Source organism: Bacillus rossius, chromosome 1, assembly GCF_032445375.1.
Source record: "Bacillus rossius redtenbacheri isolate Brsri chromosome 1, Brsri_v3, whole genome shotgun sequence".
Classification (NCBI taxonomy): Eukaryota; Metazoa; Arthropoda; class Insecta; order Phasmatodea; family Bacillidae; genus Bacillus; species Bacillus rossius.
The window spans coordinates 101,143,395-101,160,587 of NC_086330.1; the positions used below are offsets into that span (position 1 = coordinate 101,143,395).

Genomic DNA, 17,193 nt, shown 5'->3' on the forward strand with positions numbered 1-17,193 from the left:
CCACAGCTGTACAAACGGCATGTCTTGGCTATTTAAACATAAAAATCCTCCTAACTAGGCCCTTGCGACTACAGACCGAACTTTTGCACGATGATGAATATGCCGTGCTGTGTTACTCGGCAATCTGCAAATCCTTTAACACCGCCGGAAACTTTAACTTGCGGGAAAATATTAACCGTGGTATGTTTGCTGGTGAAATTTCAAACTTTGTATCGCAGGAAGAAGAAAGTTTGGCGGCGAGTGGCAAAGAGACCTCCTGCTTTGCGGGAGTAAACGAATATTTGTATCGTCCCCCCTTTTTTTTCACCTCATTTTTGAAGTCGATATTGCGTTTTATTAAACTTAACTACGTGAAAAGTTTTTCCTTCATCCTTTCTCCGCCGTGTTGTAGACCTGCGTATCGGACTTGCTAACGAATCGGTCTTTGTATAAAAACCAGTAAAATGTGCAGATTTATTCGGTGACAAGATAAACTTCGAATTTTTTCTACGTGCATTCTAACTTTTGATTAAAACTCAAATAACCTGAATTTAAGAGAGCACATATTACACGTATGCCAACAAAGTGGAAGTAGCGTTATTCAGAAAAAGTAGTAGTCAATGAATCGATAGAAATAACTTGAACTTACCTTTAAATATAAAAAAAAAGTGGCAATAAAAAGCACCCAGCCATAGGAATATTTTATCGCGTTAAAACGCGACACTAGATGTTTTCGCCTCGTAAGCTGGTGGCGTCGTTGTGCAGTGAGCAGGGTGAAACACACTCGTTTGTTTTGACAAAAGATTTTGTTGGTATAACCAAATTTACTGTGTAACAAAATCAATTTTGTACACCTGACAAAATATCCAGTTAATCTTTACGAAACCGTTTTGATGGGAGACCAAAAAATTTTGTTACTGCATAATGTATTTTAGAAACAACAATATAGGCCCCCAAAATTTATTTTGCCTTATATATAACCTGTAGCAAAAAAAAATATTTAAAAAAGAATAAGAAATAGCATCTTATCCAAAACATTCTAATACCACTATAAAAATAACTTTACTAAAATATAAATAAAAATAAATTATAATATACATGATAAATATAATAAAAACCAAAATCCATCACCAAAAATAGAATTAAAATAAAAAATTAAATTCTATAAAAAATCGTTACCAAAATCATTAAATAAACCTACTAAAATAGATAAACTTCACAAACCCAAAAAAGTAAAAATATAAATAAATTACTCTAAATAATAAATAATAAAAAACAAGTCAAAATATGACAAAACAATATATTTTAAACACAATAAAGTAACAAAAAATGGATAATTACTATATGAAAATGTGAATAAACAGTAAAACATGTTTTGCTGAGGCGAAAAAACCTTTCTCTTATTGCTGGGCGCTGCGTCACAAGACTGTGCACAATACCTCCAATATTCCTGTGGGCTCCGAACCACCTGGATATCTTCGCTGTGTTCATAAAGTTATTCGTGACAATGGGGGTTAGAATTGAAACAGTGATTATAGTCCTACGTGACTATATACAGAGATTTCGAAAAGGCCAGTGGTTTATCTGTCGGGGGGAGGGGGGGGGGGGTGGGCTGAGAAAATCCAAGATTTTTTTAAATCCGTGATTTTAAGATGACGAAATTACAAGTCTATTGCTAATATAACTCATCGCAAACGTTATAGTTTCTGCAATACCCACAGGTAACCTTACAATTGTGGCTACTGTAACATTTACAGTCTTTAGAATTTTTGATGTGTAACATCTTAGCTCTCGGTATACGGCATTTCGTGGGAGTAACGGTGCTGCAATCTGTGGTGGATGGGGCTATCCAAAGTTCACAAAGCCAAAGGGAAATTTTATTGCATTAACTGTGTGATAAATTTTAACAAAATGGGCAGTGTTTTAAAATAATTCCTTGTCGAAATTAGGTAAAAAACCGGATAATGTTATTTTATCAAGTATTTTTTAGATTTTATCGGAGCCGTTTCATATCATAGTTTAAAATTTCGCGCTGATTCGAAAGTCGACGTAGCTGCTCCGGTAGCAAGTTCTAGCGGCGGGTGCGCAAAATACGCGTGATTCGCGTTCAGAGGAGTAGTTGAAAACACAGTTTGCGTATATTTATCACGCTCAACACTATTTTAAAGAATTCTATGATAATTACGTGTCTATGTTTCGAATTATAATTGTATTTGCAACATGAGAACACACGAATTCGCTTGCTACCGAGTACTGACTTTCTCACAATTGTTTCTTTAACTGTATGATTGGAAAAAAATTGTATATTAAGAAATGGGGTAGGGGCCCAACAATATGATTTGTCCTTGGGCCTTTAGTTCATCTTGACAGTCCTGACTGTGAACCTAACATGGTCACCTACCGAGCGAGGCGTCGTAGAGGTCAAACACTGGAATTTGCTTTCAGATTGCTCCTGATTCGACTCCCACTGTGACACTCCTAAAATAGGAGGTAACTCTTTTGTGAACCATCCTGTACACATATAGCAATATATAAGTAATGCACCATTTTTATAAAATAAAATACAAAATGTACTGAAAATTAACACAACAATTAAATACAGTATAAGCCATTAAAAATGCATTATTTTCTAAATAAAAAATGTTAAAATGAAAATTTATAAAATTCTCTATATAAATAAAAATGTAGGCTTACATATTCGTTTGTTAAAAATCTTAAATTTCCTAACTTTCTTAACCGATTGCTTTGAAATTTTGGCACAACGTTGCAGTCGAATGTGCGCGTTTTTAAAACTATATCACACACGTGACAGGTATAAATGGAGATAAAATATATATAGGTATAATACAGGTTTTTAATATTTTCATTGCTATAGAGTAACATACATATACATATATAGATAGAGGTATATATAGGAAAGAGAAAGAGGGATATAGAGGGAGATATAGCTATATATAGAGTGGTAAATATATATGTAGATAGAGATATAGAGAGATAGAAAATTATATAGCGACAGAGAGGTGCTTTATATACGTGTAATTACTTCAAATAACACAAAAAAATTATCGAGGCATTGCAACGCATGCTGGGCATTAGCTAGTATAGTTATGAAAGCCAACCAAGTAAGACGGATCCTCGCAGTATGCCACGACCGAGTTTTACTCCATGACTCCTGGTTTGCGCCGTGTGTGTTTATGAGGCGCCCCATGAAGACTCCTTGGAAGGGGCTAACGTGTGAAGAAAGGCTGCAGTTGCAAAACATGACATTTAACAAGTCAGAGATTGGGCTTAGAATATTTTCCAATTCTTGGTCTCAAATTCTGGACCTATCAGTTTCATATAACTTTTGACAAAAGTTAAAAAACACATAATTTAAGTATTTAAGTAAACATAAACATAAACACACCCTCCAAAAAAAACATATCGCGCTTAGGAGGGGATATCACCTCCCCCCCCCCCCCCCCCAATTTTGGATGTGAGTGTAACCGACGCGTATGACGTCTTGTCCACAAAACGCAAATAACAACCTAAAATAAATGCAAAAATAAATGACCTTAGTTACTATTTTAAGTTTGGAGCTAATTTGATCAATAATGGCCATTCGTTTTATCGTGGAAGTCCTAAGTGCAACATACACCAGTTTATTGGTATCAGAAACATGGCTGCATATGGCAGTCAACAAATGTAAACAACGGCGTAAAAATCAACTTAGACAAAATCTACTGAACACTTCTTTCAACTGACTACACACAGGTCCAAAATCACTTCCCGATTTTTAACGCATTCTTGAATGAAATTATTTAAAAGTGTTTGGTTTAGCTCAAACTCATTACTTTAATTTTATTTTTTATATTTTGTTTTAGAAATCTATAGTTTATAAATTTTCATTTAATCGTTTTTATTTATTTGATAATGAATTTTTTGGCCTGTACTGTATTTAATTGTTATGTTAAGTTACAGTATATTGTGTGTTTTATTATATATAAATAATGTATTATTTAATATTGCTATATTGTATGTGCACAGAATGATTCACGACAAATTACCACCAATTACAGGCATTATTTATCTCATCATTTAGGAAAAAAAATATTTCATATGAATGTGAGTAATATTCCCAATATTTACATTGATATTGGAAACATTAGAATAAATGAATAACACTATAAGAACCCATTCAGAGGTAATTACTAGTAATGTAACATAGGACTTCATTATTTATAGTTGAGCATCTTCAATTCGCGTAACATACATACAGAAATTGTTAAAAATAATGTTTCCGTCTACTTACGTACAGTTGTCGGCACACGCTTATGAACCGCACCTGTTACCTTACGGAGCTGTCTTGGATTACTGTAGCGGCATGGAAGATGCGTACCTGGCAAGTCCGTTGGCAAGTAAAGCCCTTCATCCATCCGCTAACGCAATAAGCATGTCTATGTTTTTTCTGCGAGAATATTCCGAGACAAGTTGAGTGTTAAAACGCTGTAGCGTCGTCTTTGTTTCGTGATTGGTAGAGTTTCTTGCAGGGGAATGTCTACTGTAGGCACACGCATCACAGACATTCAGTGAGGAAGCAAACGCGTCCTGAATGGCCCGATAAAAGAAGGCGATGGCTTCTCTTGCAGGCGGCCGCCAATCACACGGGAGAAACCGCTGGCGCGGGAATGCCTTATTGCAGTCTAGCGAGTTTTCAGCTTTTCTTTGAAACCTCCTATGTTCCCAGCAGCCTTCAATCCGTGAGTCAAGATCGAAATATGGTGACACAAGGCGACTAAGATGCCAGTTCTGTTACTGGCGACAAATGTGGAATAGTGCGCGCGCTTGTGTGAGGATATTACTTAATCTAAAGAGAAAAAAAACTGAACACTGGACCTGTTTAAAACAATCTCTGAACATATTATTTCTAGATAACCTATAACATTATAAATCATCAGAAACATATACATCTATGAAAATTTTAAGTACCTCAGTGACGGGTTAGGGTATCCGTAGCAAGCATATATTACAACAAAATAAATAGGACGGGAAAAGAAGATAAACATATGGCCAAATGCCTTACAAACACCTGGATTTTTACAAATGGGTTACACGAATGCGTTACAATGATCCAAAAACGATATATAAGTGAAGGGTTGTGAAAAAAATCGCGAACAGCCCTGCGGGAGGGCGGAGTGTGCACGCGCAGAAGCACAAGAGGGGAAGGTACGAACACATAAAAACAACAGTAGGTAACGTCAGAGTGGGAGGGGGGAAAGAGGGGAGGTCTGTGTGCACCCGAAGTTTTCAAAGAGGCGCTGAACGTTTAATTTTTTCCGCATGAAAATACACGACCCTACTTAAATCGCATTTTCCTCCAAGTGAGCGGTAGAAGCTCACCCTGTGTGGACACGTTGATGGCCTGTGATTGGCCACAGCGACTCACGGTCCCTCCCTTGCGCTCTGTTGCAGACCACATACGCCAAGTTCCTGAAGAACCTGCACGCGGAACAAGTCAGCAAGCTCCAGGCCAAGAACCAGCACGAGTGCGAGCTGCTGGAGGACATCAGGTGAGGGCCGACGTCTCTTCAGCTGGACTCGCAACGACCCGCTCCCCTCCGTCCGTCGGTCACGTCACCTCGAGCAGGAGACTCACATCCGACCGTACGTCAGAAGCTTCCCACAGCTTCTGCTTTCGACGGACGGTCGGATTGAATTATAACCTCCAAAATGTTAGCAAGGTACCGCGGACAACCTTTACTATCTTAAAATGTTTTAAAATTAATTTGTGTCTTTAGCTGTCTTTTAACTTCCGTTTGAATACATTCCAACGTTTGATTTTTTATACAAAATTTTACCGAGACATAGAAGCTTAATCAATTACGCTTGGTAAAACTGTAAATAGCCTATATCATTAAATATCAGAGCGAAAAAAAATTGAGTTTAATGATTTATAGGAACTTAATTTTCATGATCGTCAATCTAATCTACCTATAAACGTGACAATTTTCGATAATATTTAAGCATTCTAGTCTATTGGCACCATCAAAATGGAAAATTTTAATAACGGAAGAGCGAAGTGTTGTGAATCGCTCGGCCTGTAGAGCGGACGGACGGATGGCGAACGGACGTGTGACGGACGTGTGAGTCCAGATTTATTGGCCTCGCTTTGGAGCGGCGACCTGTGACACGTGCGTCTGACACCACGCGGTTGTTGGTTCCTGCTGGTTGTCGTAGAAACCAACCCCAATCAGGGAAGGCAGAAAACTCACATAGAAGGATCATGGAATTGACTGATGCATGCCGGGAACATACCGCTCTAGGACCAGCAAGAAAAACAAAGGGCCCAGAGGCTGATAATTTTGTCGCAAAACGGAAAGATTTTTTCCCCTTTTTAAAATCTCACTATAACCACATAAACGCATAACTTCACTTTGCTCTTCCCTATTTCCCTAACTTTGGTATTTTATTTTTACAATTCAATATATCCAGTTCAGTGCTAAATTCCTTTCCATTTTGTGAATTCTCCCTTGACCCCCACTTTTTAAAACAAATGGTAGTCACATGTGCTCGCTTTCCACAAAAATTACAAACATAATTCTTCCTTTCCTTTCCTTTACACCTTGCGGCGAAATTACATTCTTTCACACACTTAAAATAAGTTTTACTATTCTTCACCATGACCATAACTGTAAATGTATCTGCGCCTATCGCATAACTTGTAAGGTTTCATATGGATTCTATTAAACATATAGGTTTGATTTTCGTCCTGTCAGGGACAACCCAAGCATTAATAAAAGTCTTTAAGCTCAACCTCGGTGGTCCTGCGATACCGGGCTTTAATGCGTTCTTTGAATGATTCTTGCAACAGGGAATATTGATTTAACGTAATATTGTTACGAGGATACTAGAGGTGAGGCAACGGGGCAGGCCAGTCGGGCCGGCGCAACGATCCATTATTTATTTTTATGACTATACATTATAAACTAAATTTTAAAGGATAGTTGTGCTGTTATAAAGTTTAGCACACCAATACGCTTAGTGCATCCTCCGATGTTCACGAAAGTTATTGTAAACGGATGAATCACGTCCGCTCCTTTTCGAGATTTCTGATACTTCCACAGATGGCAGCACCGTGTTTAGGGATACATTTCCGTTCCAACCGAATTCCGTTTCATTACTCTTACAAAATGTCGTATACCGAGAGCTAAGTTGTTTACACATCAAAAAGCTTTACCATTTTTACCCTCTTGGTACAATTTTGTCCATTAACTCAACAGAGATAATCCTAGTTAATGTTTTATGTATAATTTTGAATGTAATTAGTGCAAAATTTCTGTAGTATGTCCATAAAAGTTATATATATATACATATAAATTTTGAGTTTACGATGGTTTCGGAGTCTAGGGACTATGAAATAAAAAAAAAAACATGTAAAAACTTTTTGAAAGTCAGTCACGCCATTGTAATGACTGTGGCAGGCAGTCTATCTTTGAAATCCACTTAGAAGAATAGAGAGGCAGGAAGGATCATACACTATGAAGCCACGAAAAGTTATAAAAAATAAACTTATTTAATGTCTGATGTCCAATGTTCAAGGAAACTGATAAAAACCGATGCTTTGAGAACGGTTCCCTGCGAAGGGACAGGCGACTTTCTGCAACAACCAAAGAAAATTCGTAATTTACGGACGTCTCGCTTCGACAAAGATTTGGGAAATCGCTCCGCGAAATTGGAATTGCTCCCTGGGGAAAACTTCTACGTCCAAGAAAAAGCTTCTACCTTTTATAGTGTTATTGGATGAATAAAAAGTGAGGCGAAGTGTGTCGTATAAAAGTTTATATAGGAGAAAACGACAAAACTGTGGGATAAGAATTCAGAGCAGCGATAATGTTACGTCCGTGTGGCGTACAGAGATAAGGGAACACAATTAGCTTTTCACGACCGAGTTCCGTTCCAGTACTTGGACTGGGTTTGTAAACTTCGTAAGTAACGTAAGAAACGCAAAGACGTGACACGCAACAAACGTAAGAAAACCACGGTCGTTAATAAAACACGCAAGTCGCAAGACGTCATCAACCATACGACTTGAAATTGTAAAACATTAAAAAATGTTTATGCACCAGGGTTATTAACATCTTAGCTCTCGGTGTACGGCATTTGGTAGGAGTAATGGAACCGAAGTAGATGAACGAAATGTGGTGCAAAGCTAGCCGACCCACCTGTAGCAACATAAACCCGTATATAGACACTTTCATATACATTAGGGTACATACCAAACGTATCGGTGTGATAAATTAAAATTTTTGGTAGCCAAACTACCCTGGAAATTATCTGATAAACTAAACTAGTCATATTAAAAAGTAATACAAGGTTTTAATCTGGCATTACACTGTTGATAATACTTAGTCTCCTTCAAAACCAAATTGTTTCGATAGCTCAGTGGTAGAAGGTGCGGGTAATAAGCTGAAGCGCAATTTTTGTTGTGGTTCAAACGTCATCACTATAAAAAAAATTCTCAACCAACGAACTATCGAAATCACGGACAACCCAGTTGTGCGTCTCACAGGTGGAAAGCCAATGGACAGGGGATGTTTGTTTATGTATGAAGAAAACTGTGGAGTTTATCCCAGAAGTAATTGAAATCGCAAATATTTTCGGGCTCTAGTTATTAGTTATTAATTTATTTCAAGTTATTAAATAAACGATTCGTTCTGATATCCAATTTCTAACATTTTTTAGGAATTGTCAGGAGACGGCATACTGTGACGAAGTTGAAGTCTCTTTTTTACCTCGCCATCGCTTTATTGTTCCGCCCAAAACATAACGGAAATGGTCCTTGACCTGTCTTATAATGTTTGGTAAGTATGTATTAGATAATTCGTTGTTAAACACATTCACTTACATGAAATACAGTCATTTATTTTTTTTCTACGTTTCAGCCAATGTTTTGGGCTTCTAACCCACATGGATACTCCACAGACTGAAAAACACAAACGTCTTCACCCAGTTATCACGTAATCATGTAGACGTGGTCACCCTTGAGATTGATAACCAGTTGACTCTAACTTCAGAGCAGACACACTCCACAGACTAATACATCCACAGTGAACCGAGTTTTGATCGTGTATAATTTTGGAAGGTTGGTACGCCCGCCATCTACACCCGCACGGGACAAATGAACCTCGCCTTCTCTCACGCAACTGCGGCATTCGGGAGCCAACCTCTTTATCGATCACAGTTCGCTATCGCCATCTCCGTCTGAGTCTTCAAACAGTGCGGTTCTCCTCCTGCCCCTCCACAACAACCCGTACACCAAGTTCTTAGAATGATTCTTAGTAGTGTAATAAGGCCGATACGGGCCTAATGTTATTCTCATGGGCCTGTGGCTTGGTGTCTTACTCAGTTGTGGCTTACCAATTGTCAGGAATTTGCCATGTTCGGGCGTGACCGCCACTCGTTGACTATGATTAGGACCTCGGCGGTCATTTTAGACGACTCCACATCCGTCATCTTGGAATATGTAGTTATTTAGCTAGAAATTTTGAAAAAAGGTAAAAAAATCATTAAAAATTTAGTTTATTAAAATAATTACTTATTAGATTGAATTCTGTCCTTGATCCGTGCCCTCCTCGATGCAGAAAAGTTAATTTCAGGTAAAAAATTATTTATTCAATAAAATATGACATAATTTTCTAAAAACTGCTTAAATTCCTCATCCACCACACCAAAAAAATCGTCAAAAAATATTTTGTTAAAAATGATTGATTCTATCGATATCCGTCCTTGTTACGATCCTTACTCCATGCAAAAAAAAACATAATTGAGTTAAAATGATCAGGTTCGATAAATAAAACAACAAAATTATATATAAAAATTGATTTTTTAATTTATACAATTACTCGATTTCTAAAGACTTCTTAGAAGGCAAAGCGTGTCCTTTGCATGGCTTGACATGTGTTTTCAGGACATCAGTGGCGTAGCGTGCCATCTCGGCGCCTGGGGCGGGAGACCCATTTTGCCGCCCCCATTCTATAGGTGCTTACTTAAAATTAAATTTCACATGCAATGAGGTACCTTTTATTGAAGTTAAAATAGGATGAGCGGTTTTACAAGCGGATTCTACGGGCCTTATGAGCAGCGAAGTCAGATATAACTTTGTCAAAATCAATATTAGCAGCCAATTCTTGTTCAATCGACAATATAGCCAAGTTTGATAGTCTAGCGGAGCTCATAGTAGATCTGAGGTAATTTTTTATTAGCTTCAACTTCGAAAAACTTCTCTCACAACTTGCAACACTAATCGCCAAAGTCAAATATATACGAATCAAGATGACTATATTTGGAACCGAAATTCCGAGATTCAGTTTTTGAATGAACTGGAGGAGCTCCAGTGGTCCATTACCACTTATATGTTCCTCTGATTCAGAGCAGGCAACAACAACAAACTGCTAAAGACGCTTCCGCTCCATCTGAAACTCGTCCTTGTCGATGTCTTCTAATACATGGGAAAGATCACACTCGAACTTGCTGTCCAAAAGTTTCGCTGGCAGCAAAAATCCGAACTTGTCCGATATTTCTTGAATTTGCTGGAATCGAGTCGTCATTTCTTGAATGATCTTGTCGAATGATGCGGTAATCTCTCGACGGATTTCCTGTTCGTGAGACAAAGCTGCATCTTCAGAAGATTCATCGCCATGCATGCGTTTTTTCCTGCGAATTCTTCTCGTTTTCAGTTCGATTCCGAGTTTTTCGCAGAGAGTCTTAGCAAAGTCAATTGCTTCTTGCACGAAACGGTCTCTACTTTCCACTAAGAGGGTTTTCAAAGCGCAGAGTTTCTGAGCACACTTATCCACACTTAGTCCTCGTTGCTGCAGGTAAATCTGTGCGTCATCTACTTCAGGTAGCACTGCAGCCCAAAAGCCAAGAAAAGTTAGGAAGTTAAATGACTGCATGGCTGTCAGGAGAAGACTGGCTCCCGATCTTGTTTCGGAAGTTTGAGATGAATCTGTTAATTGTTCCAGTACCTCAAGAACTACCTCAAACTTATTTTTAAGCATCTTGACAGCTACATGTCTAGCACTCCAGCGCGTTTCAGTGACTCGTTTTAATGCTTGACCTGTGACGGCAACCAAAGCGTTCCATCGAACAGTTGATGCGGAAAAGAAGGCAAACAGCTTCTCCAGAGTTCCAAAAAATGTCACGGAATCCACTGATTCAGAAGCAGCGTGTACCCCAGCCAAGTTTAGTGAGTGGTTTGTGCATGCAACGAATATAGCTTTCGGATTCGGTGCTTTAATCCGGGCTTGAACTCCATTGTGGATCCCTGACATTGTGGCAGCATTGTCATAAGCCTGTCCTCTCAGATTCTGTATGTCCAGTCCGTCTAATGTTATCTTCGCGATTATATCGTTGCTGAGATCTTCTGCATTTTTTCCTTTTGGTTCGAAGAAGTCAATGAAAGATTCTACCACGGCGACTTTTTCTCCTTCGATATGTACGTATCGCAGAACTTGGCTCATTTGGTCATTGTGGGAGATGACTGGTGTGCTGTCGAAGATTACGCAATAATATTTAGCTTCTTGAATACGACGGATGATGGTGGATCGAACTTGCTGTCCCAGTAAGTTTATAAATTCATTCTGGGTTTCTGGAGATAGATACGAAACTGAGACTCTTGCTCCCAGCTTTATCTTTGTCAGGTGTTCCATTAGAAGAGGGTCGTATTTAGCTAGGAGGTGCACTAACTCCAGAAAGTTCCCGCGATTGCCACTATCATCTCCTCGAATGTCTTCTCGATGTCCTCTGAAGGCCAGATTCTGTTTGGCTAAGAACTGGATAATATTCAGCAACCTGTACAGTACATCCCTCCACTTCTTCTCCTCACTTTCGAAAACTTCTTGTTGTTTCTGATCGATGGTTGCTTTACAGTTCAGGCGAACTTCCAACTCCTTCCATTTCAAGAAGCTCTGTTCATGGCCCAGGCTATTTTCATGGTCTCCTATTCTTGGATTTAGCTTCCACCATTTGTTGAATCCTTCTTCAGATGCGAAGTTAGAGCCGGAATTGCCAAACAGCTTGCAAGAAAAACAATACAAGGATTGCTTCAAAGGCGAGTACACCATCCATGTTCGGAGAACCTTTTCGCCGTTAGATAATGGTTTGTAGAACCACTCTTTGGTTAGTTTTCGGGTACCGCCTTTCGTTGAAGTCCCTGAGCGAACAACATCGGCAAATTTGGAATCGATGTGCTGTACTGAGTCAGATCCGCGACATACTAGAAGCGTTCTTACTTCGTCGGTCATAGGAGAAGGCCAGCAACCTACATCGTCGAGATTCACATCTTTGATTTCGGCAGGAGCAGAAGGCACGATTTCAATTATGTCTTCTTTGGCAACATTCACTTTTTCTGCAGGCTTATGACTAGATGCTTGAGGTACTTTTAATGAGTCGACTTCGTCTTGACCCTGCTCTGTGGTGGGACCAGAACTACTTCCAACTGCGACGGCAGGTACGTCTTCTTCTTGTACCTGTAAAATAAGTTATGTATTCCCATGAATATTGGCCGGAGGACACGTTCGAATTTCAAATAAGTATTTTATCTATCACAAAACAAAAGTGGTTTTGGTGACGGCGCGGTTTGCCGGGCTTATAGGAAAATTTACAAACAAAATTGATTTTGTATGGCAGCTACCTTTTTTAGAGTTTCCCGGTAAAAACTGACTGAGTAAGCCATGTTATAGATGTTATTAAAAGATAAAATGACGAGAAATTTGAGAAAAATCGTTGGCGCCATTTTTGAGCTAAATGAAAAATTATGTTTTCTTTGTATGACAGGTACCATAAATAATCAAGATATCCAAAAACAAAAAAAAAATATTCCTAGACTACTACTAGATTTACAAAACATCCCCTATTGAAGTTTTAAATTCAAGTAGCAGGACAAAATTCAGTCGTAAACTTAAAAAGATGTACCTTAACTCAATGTAATTTATGTTAATATACTCCATACTTTTTAAACAATAATCAATGTTCAAACAGCTATTAGAGCAATTTTAAGTGTATTATAAAATAAGATTTAATGTACGAGTGTGACTCCGTACTCGCAGACAAACCTAGGTGAATAGGTTTTGCGAGACTAATGTAAGAAATATTGTAACTTTTGTAAACAATAAATAATAATAATAATAATAATAATAATAATAATAATAATATAGGAGTTTTACTGTGTCCCGGTTTGCGGAAGTTGTTTGGTTTGCCCTCGGTTAAGGTCAAACTTTACAGTACAATGCGTAGTACTAAATTCAATGAGTGCGAAAGAGAGCCATCGACACGGGCCGACGCGTGAAACAAAAGATTTTGTATGAGTAATGAACACAATAAGGAGTGCCGCTCAACTCAGCTCGCGCGCGCCGGGCGGCGCGGCGTGATGCGATGTTGCCGTTCGTATGTAAACAAACAAACGTTATAAAGAGCTCTGTCAGTGATTTCGCAGTTTTTATTTTAAATAAATATTAAAAAATAGTTGGTGCGCAAAATTTTAGATAAAAATGGAACATTATAGTGTGTCTGACACATGTAATGGACGAATCATAGATCAGATCTCAACCCGCTTCACCGGTGACCCGCCCCCGCGGGTTGCCGCCCGGGGCGGGCCGCCCCCTCCGCCCCACCCACGCTACGCCACTGCAGGACATCTCCACAGGACAGTCGATTAACCAGCCACGTCCAGTTGGTAGTTAGGCAAGTATATTCTGTAGCCAATCATGTAATTGACGGCCAGATACATTTAGGTTGTGGTCTAAAGACCAGTTATCAGATAGGCATGTCTGGTCAGCGACAAGGCATAATTAGTTGTCATCTAGACACGTCAAGTTGGTGGCAAGGTACGTCCAGTCGGTGGCCAGGTTCGTATTTTCAGTGGCCAGGAACGCACGTCCAGTAGATAGAATGACGCATCCAGTTAATAGCTAGGCATGTCTATTCAGTAGCAAGGCTCGTAACCGGTGGCCAGTTATATTAAATTTGTGGCCGACATTTCCAGGTAACAGCTAGGCATGTCCAGTCAGCGACCAGGTACGTCCAAAAGTTGGCTAGACACATCAAATTGGTGGCAAGGTACGTCAAGTCGGTGACCAGGCACGTATATTCAGTGGTCAGGAACAATAGTCCCGTTGGTGACAATTCACATCCATTTGGTGGCCAGGCTCGTATTCAGCGGTCAGACACGTCCAGTAGGTGGCAAGGCGCGCCCTATCAGAGGCCAGACACGTAATCGGCTGCCAGGTACATTCAGTTTGTAGTCGTCATGTCCAGTTATCAGCTAGGAATGTAGAGTCAGCGACCAGACACGACCAGCTGTTGGCTAGACACTTCAAGTTGGTGGCAAGGTACGTCCAGTCGGAGGCCAGGCAAGTCTATTCTGTGGCCAGGAAAGCACATACAGCAGGGCACATACAGTTCGTGGCTAGACGTGTATTCGACGGTCATTCACGTATAGTAGGTGCCAAGTCACGTCCATTCGGTGGCCAGGCACGTCCAGTGGCCAGATACATTAATTTTGTTGGCTAGACACGTGAGGTTGGTGGTTAGGTACTTTCAGTCTGTTTTCAAGCTAACACAATCAGTTGGTGGCCAGGCACGTTTATTCAGTGGCCAGGCACAGCCAGTAATTAATGGCTAGACACCTCCAGTCTGAGGCCAAGCACATCAGACAGGTTGGACAGACACATCAGACAGGTTGGACAGACACATCAGTCTGTTGGTCATGCTAACAAGGTCAGTTGCAGGCCAGACACAGTCAGTCGGTGGCCAGCCGCATCCATTTGTTAGTTAGATACCACCATTCTGTGGCCAGCTACGTCAGATAAGTTAGATAGACTTGTACTTTGGTGGTCAGGCACATACAGTCAGTATTCAAGAGGTGTAATATTTGAATACTTATTACTTTTCAAACAAGTCATGTACAATGTCACATGTTTTCCTAATTAAAATTCAGCAAATCCAAAAATTGTTTTTATAAATTAACGTAAACAGTTTATTCCAGCTTGAGCTAGAACTATATCCTTGCTGAACAAAGAAGTCACGTTCCTGGTCACTGAATGGCATGCCCAACGGATAACTGGAAATTTCGGGGAAATAATCTGAATGTACCTGGCCGTCGATCACGTGCCTGGCTACTGAATAGACATGCCCAGCAACCAACTTGCCACCTACTGGACGTGTGTTCCTGTTTACTGAATATATGTGCCTGGCCACCAAATTGAAGTGTCTAGCCAACAACTGGTCATGTTATACAGTACAAACTAATTCTCGGACTCCCACGCCGTATTTTTTCCCACTTTCTTTCCGTTACTATTATTTTAGGGATTTTCCTGTTAATACCACGTTAACTCTCTTGCATAAGTATTATGTTTCGTGTAAATATCTCTCAACCGATATTTCCTAAATTTTAGCTGATAGAGGGGAAATGTCTCGTTCGTGCTCCTGATATAAGGATGGTCACGTGAGTAAACTTTAACAGCTCGAAAATAACTTCTACACAGAAAAAATATTCTATACCTTTATAAAAGATTCTATTGAAACCAGCTTCCAAGATATAGTTTGTAATACTACAAGAAAGTTATTGTAAGATTTTACAACTTACGTCGATGGTTATTTTCACATACATGGAAAACGTTTTTAGAAATAATACTGAGTAGGTATTTCTTACGACTATTGGCGCTTAAATTTAAATTTTAATTATGTTTCATTCAAGCATAATTTTTTAATGCATGGAAGAGATAATCGAATATTTAACAATTAGACCTTTTTTATTAGATCGTGCTTATTATGTGCGCAATTAATACTGGAAAGCTATTTGCGGAACGATTTACAAAAACTTTAACTTTTGTAGGAAAATACAAAGCATAAATACCCGGGCAAGACACTATTTTGAAATAATACAGTTGTTTTCGTGTAAATGTACGAATTAACAAATATATTTATGTTTAAAAGAATAGTTTTGTTCCATTTACAAAAGTAGTAATACAGTGTAGTAAATATAAATTTATTGGATGATTAAATTGGTAAAATCACCAAATACAAGAGAGCTATCGTATCGAATTTATATTAGAGTAACGTCAAGACACAGTGTGTGAGACAGAGCTTTAAGTGGTGAAGAATATTTATCTACAATAGTTTCAATTGTAAAGTTACTTTATCAAGATAAAATATTCATTAAATTAAATCCATTGAATACAATTTATTCACAAGTTTAAATTATCCTCAAAACACAAATTTCATAATAATTCGAAGCGTTTATTAAAAATTATGTCACACAATCCAAGTAGAACAGTTTCAAATAATGTGTTTTTATTGACCATAAGAATTTACGTAATCTAATATTAGTATTTTTAAGAGAGAGAGCGAGTTTATTTTTTAAGAAGAGAACTCGGGAACGCCATTGCAGTTTTGCACTGATTATCTCGGAAAAATCGAAAGTTTGAATGTGTTCGCCTATGATGTCGTTGTGTTGTCCATTATATCTTTTTAGTTTCAGCCTTGGATCCATCTGTTCGACATCAGCTGATTTAGGTTTGTTCTCTGTGAATTTATGTATTCATTTATGTTTCTTATTTTGCATTCTGGAAATTTTTCCATGGCAAACAGTTCAAAACTGCAATGGCTCAAGTCCGAAAAATTGTACAAAATCAGAATTCCCCATTGCGTGTATCATTTAAAGAACGTATCGATATTTGTAACTGACACCGGAGGAAAACTACCAAATTGACTGTAGTGTAGATTACATGTTTTTACTGTGCATCAAATCTCCACGGTAACGTCCGCTGTGTTTCCACATCTCCGTGCGCAAAATACCGTTTTGTATCCAAACTATTGAGTGACAGCAGGCCGAGAGAACATCGCGAAGAACAGGGACTTATACTTGGAATACGCGCCCCATCTAATATACTATCGATGAGGCGAACACTTTACATCAATTTACATACCAGTTTTCATAGCGGTTCTTGAAATATAACTTGCTCTGTTAAAAATCTTATTCACCCTTTCGAAGTCGGGTATCGCAGCTAGTGTATTTATTCAACTGCCTCACAACAGCCTTTATAATTTTTTTCTTCGAATTTTTAATTTGTTAACTCCAAATGAATACTACGACCATTAACATCCAATAGCCGGCCCCAGAGCATGACAATGTCCGTGTAAAAAGAACTTTAACGTGTTGGTCATGCAGTAAAT

At 38.7% G+C, this 17,193-nt stretch overlaps 1 protein-coding gene across 1 annotated transcript in view; it reads left to right on the forward strand.

The window, feature by feature from the left end:
- LOC134540820 (protein nervous wreck) overlaps window positions 1-17,193 on the forward strand; it is a 303,303-nt gene that overhangs the window by 34,507 nt on the left and 251,603 nt on the right. The window contains exon 2 of the mRNA XM_063383775.1: window positions 5,431-5,528. Within this exon, the coding sequence (XP_063239845.1) occupies window positions 5,431-5,528 (98 nt within the window). The remainder of the gene's footprint in view (window positions 1-5,430; window positions 5,529-17,193) is intronic.